The sequence below is a fragment of the Brassica rapa genome, chromosome A01, assembly GCF_000309985.2.
Source record: "Brassica rapa cultivar Chiifu-401-42 chromosome A01, CAAS_Brap_v3.01, whole genome shotgun sequence".
NCBI lineage: Eukaryota > Viridiplantae > Streptophyta > Magnoliopsida > Brassicales > Brassicaceae > Brassica > Brassica rapa.
The window spans coordinates 27,509,862-27,527,970 of NC_024795.2; the positions used below are offsets into that span (position 1 = coordinate 27,509,862).

General features: G+C 35.2%; 3 protein-coding genes and 1 long non-coding RNA gene across 6 annotated transcripts; all 4 read right to left on the minus strand.

The window, feature by feature from the left end:
* Positions 1 to 2,581: 2,581 nt before the first annotated feature.
* Positions 2,582 to 4,792, minus strand: LOC103848351 (mucin-5AC). Its single transcript, XM_009125271.3, has 5 exons — positions 4,558 to 4,792; positions 4,308 to 4,464; positions 4,060 to 4,165; positions 3,014 to 3,988; positions 2,582 to 2,936 (listed from the first exon to the last, which is right to left on the minus strand). Exons 1-5 carry the CDS (start codon positions 4,646 to 4,648, stop codon positions 2,718 to 2,720), a joined length of 1,548 nt encoding a protein of 515 aa, XP_009123519.1. The 5' UTR covers positions 4,649 to 4,792; the 3' UTR covers positions 2,582 to 2,717.
* Positions 4,793 to 4,960: 168 nt separating this feature from the next.
* LOC103848359 (mitochondrial inner membrane protease subunit 2) lies at positions 4,961 to 7,067 on the minus strand. Of its 3 annotated transcripts, none has more exons than XR_004458197.1 (6): positions 6,927 to 7,067; positions 6,400 to 6,596; positions 6,257 to 6,329; positions 5,622 to 5,781; positions 5,319 to 5,513; positions 4,961 to 5,242 (listed from the first exon to the last, which is right to left on the minus strand). XR_004458197.1 is itself a non-coding variant. In XM_009125292.3 (6 exons), the coding sequence occupies exons 2-5, from the start codon at positions 6,551 to 6,553 to the stop codon at positions 5,436 to 5,438; spliced, it is 465 nt and encodes a 154-aa protein (XP_009123540.1). In that variant the 5' UTR covers positions 6,554 to 6,596; positions 6,927 to 7,067; the 3' UTR covers positions 4,961 to 5,132; positions 5,407 to 5,435. The 3 variants fall into 3 exon arrangements, 2 of the variants coding, with proteins under 2 accessions (XP_009123540.1, XP_009123532.1); XM_009125292.3 differs by having other exon boundaries at positions 4,961 to 5,132; positions 5,407 to 5,513; XM_009125284.3 differs by having other exon boundaries at positions 5,202 to 5,513; positions 6,872 to 7,011.
* A 273-nt stretch (positions 7,068 to 7,340) lies between these two features.
* On the minus strand, positions 7,341 to 13,513 carry LOC103848377 (pyruvate decarboxylase 1). The gene is made up of 4 exons (XM_009125300.3): positions 11,750 to 13,513; positions 11,094 to 11,257; positions 9,948 to 10,905; positions 7,341 to 9,858 (listed from the first exon to the last, which is right to left on the minus strand). The coding sequence occupies exons 1-4, from the start codon at positions 12,260 to 12,262 to the stop codon at positions 9,691 to 9,693; spliced, it is 1,803 nt and encodes a 600-aa protein (XP_009123548.1). The 5' UTR covers positions 12,263 to 13,513; the 3' UTR covers positions 7,341 to 9,690.
* Positions 13,514 to 14,798: 1,285 nt separating this feature from the next.
* LOC117134118 lies at positions 14,799 to 15,511 on the minus strand. Its single transcript, XR_004458275.1, has 2 exons — positions 15,298 to 15,511; positions 14,799 to 14,947 (listed from the first exon to the last, which is right to left on the minus strand). It is a non-coding gene; the product is annotated as an uncharacterized LOC117134118 (long non-coding RNA).
* Between the last annotated feature and the right edge of the window lie 2,598 nt (positions 15,512 to 18,109).

Below are 18,109 nucleotides of genomic sequence, written 5' to 3' on the forward strand. Positions count from 1 at the left end.
CAATCGGGTTTCGGTTTTTCGGGTTTATCAAAATCAGCCCCATTCGGATTATATGAAAGTTCGGTTCGGGACCGGTTCGGGTTCTATCGGGTTCGGGTCGGGGTTAGTAAATCATCAAAAAACCGGCACAACCCAATATATTTTCGGGTTCGAGTCCCAATCGGTTTTTCGGTTTAATAGTACCTGATTTTTACCTATTTTATAACCAAAACATGAGTAAAATCGGTTCTTCAGTTTTAAAATACTTGATTCGTACTTATTTTGTAACCAAAACTTAAGTAAAATCGATTAAAAAATAAGGAACATCAACCATGATCATTCAAAATCAAACGAAAAATAAACATATTTACTGATAAAACGAAAACCAAGTTGAGAAACATTGTTTAACGAAAACAAAATTTAAATCTAAATATTTCAAGATTCAATGGTCATCTTCAACCATCAACTTTCATATAATAGAACCACCAACATTCATGTAATAGAGCCACCAACCTTCATGTAATAGATAAGTACTTTAGATGTTCAATATTTTTAGTGTACTTTAGGAATTGAGATCATGTTTGGTACAAGATCTTTTCGAGGTTTTGAATTTTTCGGGTTCTATCGGATATCCATTTAGATTCGGGTTCGGTTTGGATAATACTCATAACCCGAGATAGCACAAAACAAGATCCATTCGGTATTTACGTCGGGTTCGGATCGGTTCGGATTCATTTTTATCGGATCAGATTCGGTTCGGGTTATCGGATTCGGTTTATTTGCCCAGCCCTATTGTTAACATAAAAGTTGATAGGTGATAAGTTAATGCTTGAGTACCAAACTTCACGGCACACATTAACTTCAACGTTGTTATTATTGTCGCCGTTCAGACTCTACGACGTGCATTTTTTTTCTTTTCATCTCAAGAAAGTTTGTCAACATTTCAAGTTTTGAAAAAAAAAAAAAACGTCATCGAAATACCCTTTACTTGACGTCATCGTTACGCATAGAATGAAATCACCCAAAGAGAATTCAAAACGAAAATTTTGTTTTAACGTCATCTTCTTATGATGCTTCTGTTTTAACTATTCGTTTACTTTCGTCGATGTCAGTCTGAAATCGAATTTTGAGATTGCATATGACATCATCTTTCCCAAGAAACGCGCCAAAATTTATTTATGTGCACTACACAAACAAAATTGCAAAAAGTCCACCTTATTGATAGAGACAAAAAATATATAAAAACAAATTTGACCAATCTTTATTCATATGTATTAAAAGAAAGTAATCAAAATAAAAATTATAATATTCACACGATTTGGTGGAGTGATTGCACGTAACCAATTGGTCAAGTAAGATCTGGTTTTCTTGTTCTCTAAACGTGAAGACGCCTTAGCCTTATCCTCACAAGTCACAATGAATTGTTCTTCTTGACTTCTCATACGAACCAAACGAGACAAGTTATGGAAATGTTCCCTTATTTAGTTATTTTACCACTAGCAATAACCCATTTACGTCTCTGCTTCAAACAACATTACGCTTAGAAAATGACATATATAAAGATGACTTTGACCTTGTGGGTGATTGATTCTACATAGATGAACTTTGATTTTCAAAACTAAAAATAATTTGATTATAGGTAAACAATTTTATTTGATTTTGAATTACAAATGTAATCTGCAGCAAGTTTGTCTTTATATAGGATCCTCCAGTGTAGATTAAAAGAGAGAGACTTCTTCATAAAGTGGCTGTTAAGATCGATGCAAAGACCTTTTGTCTAAAGCCATAGAAACTAGAAATCTACCATTAGGGCATCTGTATTGGGGGTCTCTTAAGGCATCCCTTAGGAGAAGGGGGTGGGAACCGAGGAAGAAAGAGAAGAGAAAAGTCCTTAATTAAGAGATGTCCCTTACTCTCTAATGACCAAAAAAAAAAAAAAAAGGTAAAACAAGGTACTCTCTCCCTTTCTCTCTTCATCCCACCAATAAAGATGCCCTTAGTGCTGGGAATATGAATCATTATCCGCGGGTCCCGCCCCATTTGATCCGCTGCGGAGCGGGTGCGGGTCGAGTGATTTGAAAAATTTGGTTCGCGGATGCGGGTGCGGGTTGAGTGATTTTTATGCGGGGCGGGTGCGGATCAGCCAAAATTCAGTGCGGGTACCCGCCAACCCGCAAAAACTAAAAAAAAAGATTTTTTTTAAATATTATTTTTAAATAGAATTTTTTTTAAAAATAATTTAATTTTAATTATAAATAGATTAATATTTATTATTTTTAATAAAAATTATTTAAAATACTAAATTTTATTGTTATTTTTAATAAAAAATATTTAAAATATTAAATTTTATTGTTATTTTTAATAAAAAATATTTAAAATATTAAATTTTATTATTATTTTTAATAAAAAATATTTAAATTAATAATTTTTAATATTATTAATATTATCCGCAGGTCTAGCGGATCACCCGCGGGTTTAAGCGGGGCGGGTGCGGATTTTATATTTTCTTCTTGCGGGTCAAGCGGATCAAATTTTTTGAGTAAAAAAAATCAGTTTACCCGCGGATTGGCGGGTTTGACCCGCAACCCAGCTCTATCTACCATACACTCATCAAAATTCCATAAAGACTTTAAACATTATCAAGAGTTGTTTCGACACGTTTCAGTATCTCTAGAAAACACGTTATTTAAGTATGGTAACAAAACAAAAAACATACGATACATAGTAATTATTAAAGGTCAAGAAAAGCTTCTCTCGCTGAGAAGATCATCGTTCCCATCTAAGCACAAAATGTTGATGTTGTCCACACTCATCAGTTCCGATGAGCTGATGGTGCTGCTCGTAGCCACCGGAGAGTTCGTGACACTAGTCGACCGGCTTCTCACGCTGTACATTGCTGACGCCGGAACTTTCGTCACCAGCGGCCGGAGGTTTCCTGTCATGCCTCGTCTTATATCCTACACACGTAGAAAACCATAAGCACGGTGCTTACTACATAACACTAGAACGGAACATTGTAAAAGAGTGATGTTACCATATGTCTTAAGGCCATATCGATGGAACTCTTGGAGAGGTTTCTCCCATACCCAAGGGTGTTGAAAGCCGAGTTAGATTTCAAGGTTCCTCGACCACCACAGTTCTCTGTTAGCCTTGGTGGACCTAGTTTCCTCATGTTCACCACTCTCTCCACCATTTTATTTCCCATAGCCACAGGGCTAAAGCTATCGTTGTTAGCCTTTCCTCGCACACGTGCACCAGGGAGGCTCCCGTTGGTGTTCCCAATAGGCGCCTGACCTCTGGAAGGAGAACAAGATTGCCTTCTTGAATGTCCCATGCCACCACTGCCGCGTTCTATGGAAGACGATCTTGAGCCTGGTGCTGAGGCTACTCCAGGCCTGCCTCTTGCTGAGACTGGCCTGTCTGATAAAGTGGTTCTTAGATTCGGTGGGGCTTCTAAAGAGAAACCAGGCATCTCCGGTGGTTTCTGTGGCCTAGACGACTTCACAGTTGGAGCTGGAGAAGTCCCTCGAGAGGGAGCTTTACTGGAAACTATTGATGGACCGGTGGGGGTTGAAGGTCTGCGGGTTGGTGTGGCCGGCCTTGATAGAGGTTTTTTAGAAGGTGCAGAAGACGGCTGAGTTTTAGACCGAGTTGGAGTAGCTGATCTAGCTGAACCGGTTGATGTTGTGGTGCGTGGAGCCGTTGTAGAGGAAGTAGCACGGGCGGCAGTTAAGGTGGCGCGTGAGGTGGGTGTTGAGGATCTAGAGGTTGAAGCTCTGGTGGTTGTCACAGGTCTTGTTGTTAAGGTGGTTGTAGTTGTGGACCTTCTGGTCGGTGTGGAAGGTCTGCTCGTTGACCTTGTTGTTGGTGTGGAAGGTCTGCTCGTTGACCTTGAGCTACATGATGAAGATGGTCTTCTGAGTCCACTTACAGAGCTTGGTCCGGAGGCCGAGGACATTTGTGTCTTATCATTGTTCCTTGAGATCATCTCTTCACCACAGTTCCCCAGCTGCAGAACCAAACAAGAGTTATAATTACAAATAACCAACATGAATCAGTTGTGTCTAACAAGTTTCATACCCGAGATTTAAGAACCGTGGGGCGAGAGTTGGGAGCCTCAAGCTGATTCATTACACTCCTATGTGACTCTTTCTCAAACTGCGGCGTGCCAGGAGGTGTAAGCAGCCTAAACAAAAGAGACAAGAACAACAACAAAGATGATAGATTATCAGACCAATGATTCATCAAAGAATGCAAGAACCAAACATTCGTTTACACTATCTTTGAACTTTTATACTAAAGTCGATATTATAAGATGGGAACGTTACCAATCGTAATCAGATTTCTCATTCTCAGAGTACAAGAAGTTCTCAGCGGCGGTTCTCCGGAGAGGATAACGTTGAGACGACACCGTTTCGGAGATACCAGAGAGCGCCGCGGACACAGCAGTCGTCAACGCTCCGTTGATACTAACATTATCAGATCCTAAAAAAGAGACAGAACAAAATTCAAACACCATTGCCAAGACACACACATATAGAAATGAGTATATACGTTATATATATATATACGACGAACCTGTTAAGAGAGACTCTCCTCTGTGTTCTTTCTCGCGTCGACGCATCTCAAGAAACATAGAGAGTTCTTCATCTCTGTCGTGGTTCAACATTTTTGAAAACCTGAGACTGAAGCTTTCTGGTTCTCCTGTCTGAACTTGCACAACAACGAAAAAGAATCTCCAAAATAAAAAGAATCCAATCAGATCCGAGGAGATCACACTAAGGGGGCCCTTGAGAAACTAGAACAGCCACCAATGAGAATCTTAAGAACAGAGGATAAGAACTCACAACGTTTTTTTTTTTTTTTAAATTGACTTAGAGAGAAGATATAGTAAGTTTTGAGTAGACGAAGAAGAAGGTGGGCAAGATGTTCTTCTCGACGAGTTTAAAAAAAAAAAATTATTAGTAATTTTATTCTTTAAATTCCAACTTCAAACCAGACAAGCCTTAGTTGTACCATCTCTCTTATTTAATTATGGTTTTGAAAGTTTGAAACATAGTTCGAAGCATCAGTTTCAAAAAACGCAGAGAATCTAACCTGACACGTTGTGTAGTATTCACCCCTGAACATGATATGTAATTACGAAGAGGCCACTAGAAGACAAGCACAAAAATTATTATGCATAAACGTTACTTCAATTCCGATTTGAGAAATGTGAATTTAGAAGAATAGATCCATTTCATTATAACAAACGAACACCAGAAAAACCGGTAATACAAATTGTGAACAAACGGGAACCAAACAAAAAAAAAAAGATGCCAACTTTCAATCTTTTCTGACAAAACCATTCTTTAGTTCAAAGCAGATTCCTCAACAATGGATCTTGAGGAAGAGAATATTTCATCTGGAGGAGGACAAGAAATTTACCTTTTCTTCTTTCGCCTACTACATTAGCTTTAGCCACCAATCTTGCTTAGTCTTTGAGGAGGCCACACGACACGAGTGACCCGTCCTCCAATTAAACCCAAGGGAATCTGCCAAACAAGTTTATACACAAGAGTCACATGAGACAAGTCTCGAAGAGTATCATATGGATCGTCTACGTTCAGAATCTGTGTTAAGGGGAAGCATAGAGGACTTACAGGGCCAAAGGTTCTTGAGTCTAAGCTGGAAGCTTTATTATCTCCTTCTACCCAACAATGTCCTTCTGGGACTCTGATCACATCCTCAGTACTACTTATCCATTCCCCAGGCATCCCCACTATCCTTTTTATGTATCTTTCCCTGTAATGAGTCGGAGAGCTGCCACAGATATGCAATTCTTACTGTCAGTAGCTCATTGATGTATTAAAAAAATATATTTATATTGAACACATACAACACAATGTCAGAGAAATATTATGAAACATATTTGAGACCTGAAAGAGCCAGGAAAAATAACTGAGCTTTGGAAGAGTTTGCTTTCATGGCCAAGTATTTAGACTTAATTATCTAAAAGGTACAGTTTTTTAAGGCATGATCAGAGATTAAGCACACATTTCATGATCATTCAGCAATCAGCATTACGAATAGAAGGATTTTTTTATTCCATTCCAAAGGCTCTAGTGAATTAGTTTAAATAACATTGTGAGTGATGTAAGCATGCAAGAAAAGACAAAAGCAAAAGACCTACCTGTAATCAAGTATCAGTAATCACTCAATACAATATATACTATATAGTTTATCTTCTCTTGCTAAAGGATGACTCAAAAGTAGCTCAGCACTAGAGGGAACATACCTGAACACTACAACATCACCACGCGCAAACTTGTAATCCTTAAGGCAAAATTTGTCTACGAGAACATAATCATCTGCACCACCACCACCAACAAAACACTCTTAACCAGAAGAAGCATTTTTTTCCCCCCAAAAAACACTCACCTAAATAAGAATCTCTCTGGGGATTAAACGTGGGAAACATGGAATCTCCTCTCACAGGAACAACGCTACAAAACCTATCTGAAATGGTAAGCCCTATAATACCTCCAGTGAATGCTTTCTTCGTCACTTGCCATATAAGAGTTTGGATTCCCATGTCTAATCTAATATGTGGTTCTCAGAAACAGGCATAGAACCATCTGCAACACAAACCACATTTTTAAATAAGTTTTCTTAATCAAAACCAAACACTAAGAATAGATCAGACTGAAAACTAATTCTGATTAAAACACGAACACAGCTGATCTTGTGAACATAATCTCAAGCTGTGATGAATTAAACACTAATTGGTTTATGGAATTGTATTGAACTGAAACAAAATTGAAGCATGAGCCAAACCGAACCGAACCGAACCGGTACAAATTCGAGGAAGCGAGCAATGAGAAACCGAACTTTTTAAAGGGATGGTACTAACCTGGGAATCGACCAAGTTGCGGAGAAAGAAACAGATACGTGTCCAAAGGACTAACCTGCAAATCGGATTCGCGAAGAAGATGGGAGACGAGAAGCAGAAGTCGCGACGATGTGAAGAATCTGGGTTTTTCTTTAGCTGAGAAACGAAACACTCTGTCTTGCCTAGAGGGATTTAACTTGAATCTTAAATTGGCCGGTTCAGACCGAAGAGTTAGTTTGGGTCGCCGGTTATAAGTGGTACTTTCCCGCGTCCGGTGGGTTTTAAATCTAGAACGTACAGTATTACTTTTAATCTCCACCGTTTGATCAAAAGAAAGAGTTTACATTTTGTTACATTTTTCTTTTGAACAACTTTAAAATTTTGTTACATAAAACTAGGTTCTGTGTCCGCACTACGCGCGGATTGGATTTTATAAATTTTATTCAATCATATTTTACATGTATTTTTAATAGTTCTACATAATTTAAAACTAATAAACTGGGAAATGTCTAAAGAGTAAAATAATAGAGCATAAAAGACAGAATGTGTTTTCCTATATATATATTGTTATATCTGGTTGAATGGTTGGTCTTATGTATTTTCTAGTGTTTTCATATTTGATCTAAATGGTCTAATTTGACTAATGTTGCTCTTCTGAACCTACTAATAACATATATGGTAGGGTTGAAGTAATTGGTTTTAAAACAAAATAAAATTTTTATATTGTTTATAAAATTAGTAACCATAAAACGTATATGAATTTTATTTTATTTTCACTTTTATATATGTTTGGCTTATGTTATCAATATGATTTTACTTTGCGATTTTGGATTCTATAATGGTCTAAAATTTGCAACTTTGTCATCGTATTATGAGAGATGTATGAAAGTTGACCAGCGAAAAAGTTTTAAATTAAACCACTGTCTCCAATTTTCTTTGTATCTTTTTTCTTTGTGTGAGTTTTAAAGCAGCTGATAACTTACGATAGTCACAAACATAATTTTTTTTTTCTTTTTGAAACACAGTCACAAACATAAACAAAAATAGAAGTGTAGGAATAATACAAATTGCTTGCGCTAAAACAACAGTTATACATTTATAATACAACTATTTTAAGGAACTGACCAGGAGTATACAATCCCAAAAAAACTCTTAAGTTGATTCACTGAACAAATGGTTTTGTTATACATAGCAATTTGTTATACATAGCAATGATTTTTTTTATTTACTTTTCTTTTCTGCTCATCTGTTTACCCTCTACCACTTAAGTTATCTCTTTTCTAAAAATTCCCCTTATGCACATTCTAGCATGAAATATACATCCCTCTTAAGAAACGTCGTGTATTGACCCGCAAAACATAAGTTGTTATATTGTAAGACGCAATAATCCTCTTGCTTCACACCTAAGCTAAGTCTCGATCTCAGCCATATCATTTACTGCAATTTAGTAAGACCCCTGCATGCCAGTTTCCTGTAAAACTCTGCAAAACGATCCTTAGCATCACTTATATAAGAAAAAACCGATCACCTTATTAATAGCTTGATCACTCAGCTCCTAATGTTGCGAATACGCTTCCCAGATTTTAAAGATGCGTACTCAAAAGCTCACCTGTTTCCAGTCATGTCTCGTCTTTATCTTGACCACGATGAACCTGGGGAAGATCACAAAGCACAAACAAAAGTCAGGAAATTATAATAAGCTCGAGTCATGTATTAAATTAACTGGGACGAAACACATACCATTACAAAGAGCATGCATTCTCTATATCCTCATCATCTACAACAATTACCAACTGTAGTAAAAGCAAGACAAAACTTTCACTAAAACTTACCAACGATTGAAATCTTGAGGCTTTAAATCTAGGAATAGAAGTTAAAAACAAATAATGAAGCATATATAATCCAAGGAAACTTATGGGTGCGTCATATTCCTCTCAAATTTGGTGATGCCGAGATCTTTCTGAAGCTCCGGGAAAGAAATAAGAAAGATACTTGAGAGGAAGCCATTGTTGCTTAAGATTTGACAGGGTTTAGGATGACTACATCGGCATATATATAGGGTTTGAGAGGGGAAGTTGAAGTGATTCGTGAAAATTCTGTCTTTGATGTGAGGAATGTAGTTATAGCTAAAGTTACAATTTAAATGAGAATCTGAAAAGTGACGAAGATGGGGAAAAAATGGGAAAAGGAGAGAGGTTGAGAGCTTGGTTTCGGCAACGAAAATTGAAGAAATGAAGATGTTTTAGGTTAGTCTAGACAGCCTGCTATTTTTTATTGGTTCGAACATTTAATCAGATGTAGCCACGCCAAAAACCTTTGCAAATTGACTGGTTATCTGGATGGGTTTGGATTATTTGAGGCCCATAAGCTAAACACCAGACATGGGAAAACGATTGGTCTGGAATATTTCATCTTATGTGGCACCCTTTAGAAACTCTAAAAATAGCTCCTTTTATATAGTAGGATTTTGTTTTGCTATGAAATCACACGATGTTATCAGCAGTTTGATTCAAGGTAACAAAAAATAATACTCCCACCTTGTTTCAATTTTTTTTTGGCATGTTCAATGCATTTTTATTAATTATGTAATAGTGATAAACTGTAATTTTTGACGGGATTAATTATGTTAATTAAATTTTTATAAATTAAAAAATATGAGAAAGAAAAATTACAGAAAATGTATTTATAATTAAAATGTAAAATGTTTTATTAATTAATGTACTATTTTAAAAATGGAGGGAATAATAACTAACTCAGCTACAAAGTAATTAATTTGAATAACCTATAGATTTTCTGATACAGGTTATGAAATGTATTTTAGGCCTTGTGTTGTTGTCTAGTCATTGATTAGGGGGACGACTATTGGCGGCTGAAACACGTGAACCCCACTCAAGCAACTCCTTGCTCGTATCATCCTTGTGAAGAATCACTTCAATGAAGCATAAGCAATCCTTCTTAGACTCACTCGCTATCGTTACAGCCTCAACTAGCTCCTCTTCGCATGTCACCTTCAACACAAAGTCTCACATAGTTACAAAATGAACTGCCTCATGTTTATATAGGAACAAAGAAAAAGTCTTGATCACTAGTGTCTCACCTTAGTAGTCCAACATTTACCTTCACCGTTATGTATCGCATCCACAAAACCAGTGTAGTTCCAGTTTTTAATCACGTTATAAGGTCCATCGTGAATCTCAACCTCAATGGTATAGCCACCATTGTTAACAAGGAAGATAATACTCTTCTGCTCGTTTCGTAACATCGTTGAAACCTCCTGAGCCGTCACTTGAAAGCTTCCATCTCCAATGAAGGCAACCACTCGTTTCTCGGGTTGAGCTTGAGCGTATCCTAACGTAGCTCCTACCGACCACCCGATCGATCCGTACTGCATCTGGAACTCGTAGCCGCATCCTCTAGGCAGCTTTAGTTTCTGGCAGTTGAACCAAGAGTCACCAGTCTCCGCTATCACCGCGGTTTCGCTAGACAGCATCTTTTGAACGTGTTGGAACATTGTGTTGACTCTTAAAGGCTCTTTTGGTTGGGACTTTAACGGTTTCCCTTGAGTGAGAAAGATCCTGTGGTAGTTCTCGTAAGCTGTCTCGTTCCGTTTCACACGTTTGGCCAGCTGGGTCATGAAGTCGCTCATTAGGACGCATCCGAAGGTTGGACCGTTAGCTACGGTGACACGATCAGGTTGTATGATGATTGCTTTCTCTTTCTTGACGAGAAGGGAGTATCCTACTGAGGCGTAGTCGTTAAAGATTGGTCCCACGAATATATACGCGTCTGCTGATTCAACAATCTCTGCGCAGAAGGGTGAGCTTACAGCTCCCCAATAGGTCCCGATGAAGCGAGGATGGTCCTCGGGAACAAGACCCTTTGCAGCAGGCATCACGGCTAATGGGTAGCCAGAAGCGTCAGTTAGCTCGACTAAAGCGTTAGAAGCTTTGGCCATACGCATCTTGGGACCACCAACCAAGACGGGCTTCACGGCTTTGTTGAGAAACTCAACGGTTGCTTCCACAGCTGCTTCTAGACTCATCCTGTTGCTCGATCTGCAACGATCCAAATCAGTGTTTCAAGAATCGGTTTAGTTGGTATAAACGAATCTAGGCGCACTAATAGTCTATAAAGCGTCTAACTACCACCAACTACCATTTAACGATTTCTTGAACATTAGTTTAAATATGCATCTTAACACAATAACATTGACTAGTAGATGAGAAATTATTATAAAATATACTTTGTTGAAAGAGAAAATGGGACGGGGTCGCTTCTGAATGTAGGATGAGGAGTTGCAGCCAAGTTGCAGCTGATGCTGATGTACACAGGTTTGCTTTCACTCAAAGCCATCGATACAGCCTTGTCTATCTGTTCATGTGCGTCTTCCAAGTTATTCACCACAGCCTGAGGAACAAATCATAGTAACAAATGATTATGTTTCAATCACATTGCAACAATTCATGGTTTCAAGAAATTTAGTGGTTTTGATTACAAGGAGGAAACTTAAGGAACACGTCACTGAAATAACCGTGATCGGTTAAAACTAATGTTCTAAAAATCGGTTTAGCCGGCAAATCGGTTATAACCAAAACAATATCTTAAATTGGATTTATGCAATTTAAATTGGCTTACATCATTTTAAAATCAGTCTAAAGTTGTATAATAAAGTAATAATATTAGTGCAAATCCATAAATTTTGCTAATATCATTTTTCGTATATCTACTTGTTTTATAATTCATCAAAATAGTTTTATAATAAACATAATTACAAACATATCTAATATAAATATAAAATGTAGAAAATATATCAATAATCCGCCTAATCGTTCATCCGCCACAACTTAACAATTTGAACATTGATTAAAACCTAGTGTCATGTTTTAGTTTTTGATTTACCTGATAGCAAGTCACAGCCTCGAAACATGTTAGTTCTTGTCTGAAATCAGACAAGCCAATGGTGTGATGAAGAATCCTGTTAGTACCATAGTCGTTTGAGTTCGGACCTCCGACGATACATATCAACGGCAGATTCTCGCTGTACGCTCCCGCAATAGCGTTTATCACGCTGAGTCCTCCAACGGTGAAAGTGACAACACAAGCGCCAACGCCGCGTGAGCGAGCGTAGCCATCGGCCGCGTAGCCAGCGTTAAGCTCGTTGCAACAGCCTATGAGGTTGAGACCTGGCTCGGCTATGAGATGGTCAAGCAACGTGAGGTTGAAGTCGCCTGGAACTGAGAAGACATCATTGACGCCAATCTCGACGAGACGATGAGCTAAATGACGACCGAGAGTTGCATTGGAGGAGTCGGTGAAGACAGTGCGTGGTGTAGATTGAACGGGGCCGTTCGGTCTGACGACGTCGCCACTGTCCGGTTTACACGTGTCGAGTGATCCAGCTATTGTGTCCATTAAAACCACTTGTCACTATTATTAGAGAATGTTTTAAAGTTTCTTGATTCTCACGAAACCGATAATTGTTGGGTTATATACATAGCCTAGTGATCTCCGTTCCCGCTTCCGCTGCCTTGTGGTAAAAGTTTCTATAGAGTTTGTTGAATTACCAAATATAGAACATATATTCTTTAGAAAAAATATTTTTTTTATCCAGTATCTGAAAGTGGAAAATAAAATATAGGTCTTCGTTTGTGTGAACCAAAACATCAGCTCGTTTTAGGCAATACTATGCTACAGAGATTATAATTATAATAATTACAGATGAATTACAATACTAAGCCTTATTCATCATCATTACTAGTGCGTTACTCTCTGGATCATATTGGTTATGACTTATGAGTAAAGAACTAGAATAGTTGCGGGTCTTCTTCCTATTTTCTCTATCCAATGATGTGGGATATTGGTTAAGGGTAAAGGGGGGGGGGGGGGGGGGGGGGGGGGGGGGTTGGAATTTTTTTTTTTTTTATTGCTTGATCAGACAATTTCTGTTTAGAGCCTGTGTCTTATTTGTCAAAACAATATTTGTTTTTGTTTGTTGGTTAATGCATCATCCAATTAAGTTTGGAGCGAAGCTGTCGGAAGCAAAAATGATTCAGACAACTTATGAAAGAGATCTTCAGGTAACAAAAACCAGAACGATGCCGTGCCGTAAGAGGTTCAACTGTCTAAACCGTTAAATCTCAAATCAATACTAAACCGAATCATAAACCAAAGCTACTGATAAACCGTATATTAAACTCTATTTCATGGTACATGGGCGTCTTTTAATTTTTTTGTCAATTAATTTTGTAAATCTTCATAATACACCCTACATTGGTTGACTAACCACTATAAAATCGCTATTCTCTAGAAAAAACGGAGACAACAAAGGTTCCAAACCTCTTTGACCTTCATCATATGTTAGTAAAGGAAGCAACTATGCATTAAAATAGAATTTTCATTCTTTTAATTTTTTTTCAAAATCTATGGATTAACGCCTACGAACATAATGAATTTTTCGGTAAATGCTCAATATACTGAAGCATATGATCTTTAGTGTTGTTTTAAAATTTCTAAACACATTCTGCATTTTTATTAAGGTATAATAAACTCTATTTCATGGTACATGTGCGTCGTTTAAATATTTTGTCAATTAATTTAGTAAAACTTCATAATACTCCCTAAATTGGTTGACTAACCACTATAAAATCACTATTCTCTAGAAAAAAGGAGCCAACAAAGGTTCCAAACCTCTTTGACCTTCATCATATGTTAGTGAAGGATGCAACTATGCATTAAAATAGAATTTTCATTTTTTTGAATTTTTCTCAAAATCTATCGGTTAACCCCTACGAAAATATTGAATTTTTCGGTAAATGATCTATATACTGAAGCATATGATCTTTAGTGTTGTTTTAAAATTACTAAACACATTCTGCATTTGTATTAATGTATATTAAACTCTATTTTATGGTACATGGGCGTCGTTTAAATTTTTTGTCAATTAATTAAGTAAAACTTCATAATACTCCCTAAATTGGTTGACTAACCACTATAAAATCGCTATTCTCTAAAAAAACGGAAAAAACAAAGGTTCCAAACCTCTTTGACCTTCATCATATGTTAGTGAAGGATGCAACTATGCATTAGAATAGAATTTTCATTTTTTAAATTTTTTTATCAAAATCTATGGGTTAACCCTACGAAAATATTGAATTTTTCGGTAAATGCTCTATAGACTGAAGCATAAGATCTTTAGTGTTGTTTTAAAATTTCTAAACACATTCTGCATTTGTATTAATGTATATTAAACTCTGTTTCATGGTACATGGGCGTCTTTTAAATTTTTTGTCAATTAATTTAGTAAATCTTCATAATACTCCCTAAATTGGTTGACTAACCACTATAAAATTGCTATTCTCTAGAAAAACGGAGACAACAAAGGTTCCAGACCTCTTTGACCTTCATCATATGTTAGTAAAGGATGCAACTATGCATTAAAATAGAATTTTCGGTTTTTAAATTTTTTTCAAAATCTATGGATTAACCCCTACGAACATATTGAATTTTTCGGTAAATGCTCAATATACTGAAGCATATGATCTTTAGTGTTGTTTTAAAAGTTCTAAACACATTCTGCATTTTTATTCAGGTATATTAAACTCTATTTCATGGTACATGTGCGTCGTTTAGATTTTTTGTCAATTAATTTAGTAAAACTTCATAATACTCCCCAAATTGGTTGACTAACCACTATAAAATCACTATTCTCAAGAAAAAAGGAGACAACAAAGGTTCCAAACCTCTTTGACCTTCATCATATGTTAGTGAAGGGTGCAACTACGCATTAAAATAGAATTTTCATTTTTTTAATTTTTCTCAAAATCTATTGGTTAACCCCTACGAAAATATAAAATTTTTCGGTAAATGATCTATATACTGAAGCATATGATCTTTAGTGTTGTTTTAAAATTACTAAACACATTCTTCATTTGTATTAATGTATATTAAACTTATTTTATGGTACATGGGTGTCGTTTAAATTTTTTGTCAATTAATTTAGTAAAACTTCATAATACTCCCTAAATTGGTTGACTAACCACTATAAAATCGCTATTCTCTAGAAAAACGGAGACAACAAAGGTTCCAAACATCTTTGACCTTCAGCATATGTTAGTGAAGGATGCAACTATGCATTAGAATAGAATTTTCGTTTTTTAAATTTTTTATCAAAATCTATGGGTTAACCCCTACGAAAATATTGAATTTTTCGGTAAATGCTCTATATACTGAAGCATATGATCTTTAGTGTTGTTTTAAAATTTATAAACACATTCTGAATTTGTATTAATGTATATTAAACTCTATTTCATGGTACATGTGCGTCGTTTTATTTTTTTGTCAATTAATTTAGTAAAACTTCATAATACTCCCTTAATTGGTTGACTAACCACTATAAAATCGCTATTTTTTAGAAAACGGTGACAACAAATATTCCAAACCACTTTGACCTTCATCACATGTTAGTGAGGGATGCAACTATGCATTAAAATAGACCTTTCATTTTTTTGAATTTTTTTCAATATCTATGGGTTAACCCTTACGAAAATATTGAATTTTTCGGTAAATGCTCTATAGACTGAAGCATATGATCTTTAGTGTTGTTTTAAAATTTCTAAACACATTCTGCATTTTTATTAAGGTATATTAAACTCTATTTCATGGTACATGTGCGTCGTTTAAATTTTTTGTCAATTAATTTAGTAAAACTTCATAATACTCCATAAATTGGTTGACTAACCACTATAAAATCACTATTCTCTAGAAAAACGGAGACAACAAAGGTTTCAAACCTCTTTGACCTTCATCATATGTTTGTGAAGGATGCAACTATGCATTAAAATATTATTTTTCATTTTTTTGAATTTTTCTCAAAATCTATTGGTTAACCCCTACGAAAATATTGAATTTTTCGGTAAATGCTCTATATACTGAAGCATATGATCTTTTGTGTTGTTTTAAAATTACTAAACACATTCTGCATTTGTATTAATGTATATTAAACTCTAGTTTATGGTACATGGGCGTCGTTTAATTTTTTTGTCAATTAATTTAGTAAAACTTCATAATACTCCCTAAATTGGTTGACTAACCACTATAAAATCACTATTCTCTAGTAAAACGGAGACAACAAAGGTTCCAAACCTCTTTGACCTTCATCATATGTTAGTGAAGGATGCAACTATGCATTAAAATAGAATTTTCATTTTTTTAAATTTTTTTCAAAATCTATGGATTAACCCCTACGAACATATTGAATTTTTCGGTAAATGCTCAATATACTGAAGCATATGATCTTTAGTGTTGTTTTAAAATTTCTAAACACATTCTGCATTTGTATTAATGTATATTAAACTCTATTTCATGGTACATGGGCGTCGTTTAAATTTTTTGTCAATTAATTTAGTAAAACTTCATAATACTCCATAAATTGGTTGACTAACCACTATAAAATCGCTATTCTCTAGAAAAAACGGAGACAACAAAGGTTCCAAACCTCTTTGACCTTCATCATATATTTGTGAAGGATGCAACTATGCATTAAAATAGAATTTTTGTTTTTTTGAATTTTTCTCAAAATCTAGGTTAACCCCTATGAAAATATTGAATTTTTCAGTAAATACTCTATATACTGAAGCATATGATCTTTAGTGTTGTTTTAAAATTTCTAAACACATTCTGAATTTGTATTAATGTATATTAAACTCTATTTCATGGTACATGGGTGTCTTTTAAATTTTTTTCAATTAATTTAGTAAAACTTCATAATACTCCCTAAATTGGTTGACTAACCACTATAAAATCACTATTCTCTAGAAAAACGGAGACAACAAAGGTTCCAAACCTCTTTGACCTTCATCATATGTTACTGAAGGATGCAACTGTGCATTAAAATTGAATTTTCATTTTTTTAAATTTTTCTCAAAATCTATTAGTTAACCCTACGAAAATATTGATTGTTTCGGTAAATGCTCTATATACTGAAGCGTATGATCTTTAGTAATGTTTTAAAATTACTAAACACATTCTGAATTTGTATTAATATATATTAAACTCTAGTTTATGGTACATGGGCGTCGTTTAATTTTTTTGTCAATTAATTTAGTAAAACTTCATAATACTCCCTAAATTGGTTGACTAACCACTATAAAATCGCTATTCTCTAGTAAAACGGAGACAACAAAGGTTCCAAACCTCTTTGACCTTCATCATATGTTAGTGAAGGATGCAACTATGCATTAAAATAGAATTTTCATTTTTTTAATTTTTTTATCAAAATCTATGGGTGTTAACCCCTACGAAAATATTGAATTTTTCGGTAAATGCTCTATATAATGAAGCATATGATCTTTAGTGTTGTTGTAAAATTTCTAAACACATTCTGCATTTTTATTAATGTATATTAAACTCTATTTCATGGTACATGTGCGTTGTTTAAATTTTTTGTCAATTAATTTAGTAAAACTTCATAATACTCCCTAAATTGGTTGACTAACCACTATAAAATCGCTATTCTCTAAAAAAACGGAGACAACAAAGGTTCCAAACCTCTTTGACCTTCATCATATGTTAGTGAAGGATGCAACTATGCATTAGAATAGAATTTTCATTTTTTTAAATTTTTTTATCAAAATCTATGGGTTAACCCCTACGAAAATATTGAATTTTTCGGTAAATGCTCTATAGACTGAAGCATATGATCTTTAGTGTTGTTTTAAAATTTCTAAACACATTCTGCATTTGTATTAATGTATATTAAACTCTATTTCATGGTACATGGGCGTCTTTTAAATTTTCTGTCAATTAATTTAGTAAATCTTCATAATACTCCCTAAATTGGTTGACTAACCACTATAAAATTGCTATTCTCTAAAAAACGGAGACAACAAAGGTTCCAGACCTCTTTGACCTTCATCATATGTTAGTAAAGGATGCAACTATGCATTAAAATAGAATTTTCGTTTTTGTAAAATTTTTTTCAAAATCTATGGATTAACCCCTACGAACATATTGAATTTTTCGGTAAATGCTCAATATACTGAAGCATATGATCTTTAGTGTTGTTTTAAAAGTTCTAAACACATTCTGCATTTTTATTCAGGTATATTAAACTCTATTTCATGGTACATGTGCGTCGCTTAGATTTTTTGTCAATTAATTTAGTAAAACTTCGTAATACTCCTCAAATTGGTTGACTAACCACTATAAAATCACTATTCTCAAGAAAAAAGGAGACAACAAAGGTTCCAAACCTCTTTGACC

Coding starts and splice junctions, on each gene's coding strand:
- LOC103848351 (XM_009125271.3), bottom strand. CDS start 4,648: ATGTTGAACCACGACAGAGATGAAGAACTCTCTATGTTTCTTGAGATG. Junction 4,465..4,557: donor AGGAGAGTCTCTCTTAACAG/GTTCGTCGTATA, acceptor TCTCTTTTTTAG/GATCTGATAATGTTAGTATC. Junction 4,166..4,307: donor GAGAAATCTGATTACGATTG/GTAACGTTCCCA, acceptor TCTTTTGTTTAG/GCTGCTTACACCTCCTGGCA.
- LOC103848359 (XM_009125292.3), bottom strand. CDS start 6,553: ATGGGAATCCAAACTCTTATATGGCAAGTGACGAAGAAAGCATTCACT. Junction 6,330..6,399: donor CCAGAGAGATTCTTATTTAG/GTGAGTGTTTTT, acceptor GTGGTGGTGCAG/ATGATTATGTTCTCGTAGAC. Junction 5,782..6,256: donor GGTGATGTTGTAGTGTTCAG/GTATGTTCCCTC, acceptor TATCTGTGGCAG/CTCTCCGACTCATTACAGGG.
- LOC103848377 (XM_009125300.3), bottom strand. CDS start 12,262: ATGGACACAATAGCTGGATCACTCGACACGTGTAAACCGGACAGTGGC. Junction 10,906..11,093: donor CCATTTTCTCTTTCAACAAA/GTATATTTTATA, acceptor GGATCGTTGCAG/ATCGAGCAACAGGATGAGTC. Junction 9,859..9,947: donor GTAAATGTTGGACTACTAAG/GTGAGACACTAG, acceptor TTTGTGTTGAAG/GTGACATGCGAAGAGGAGCT.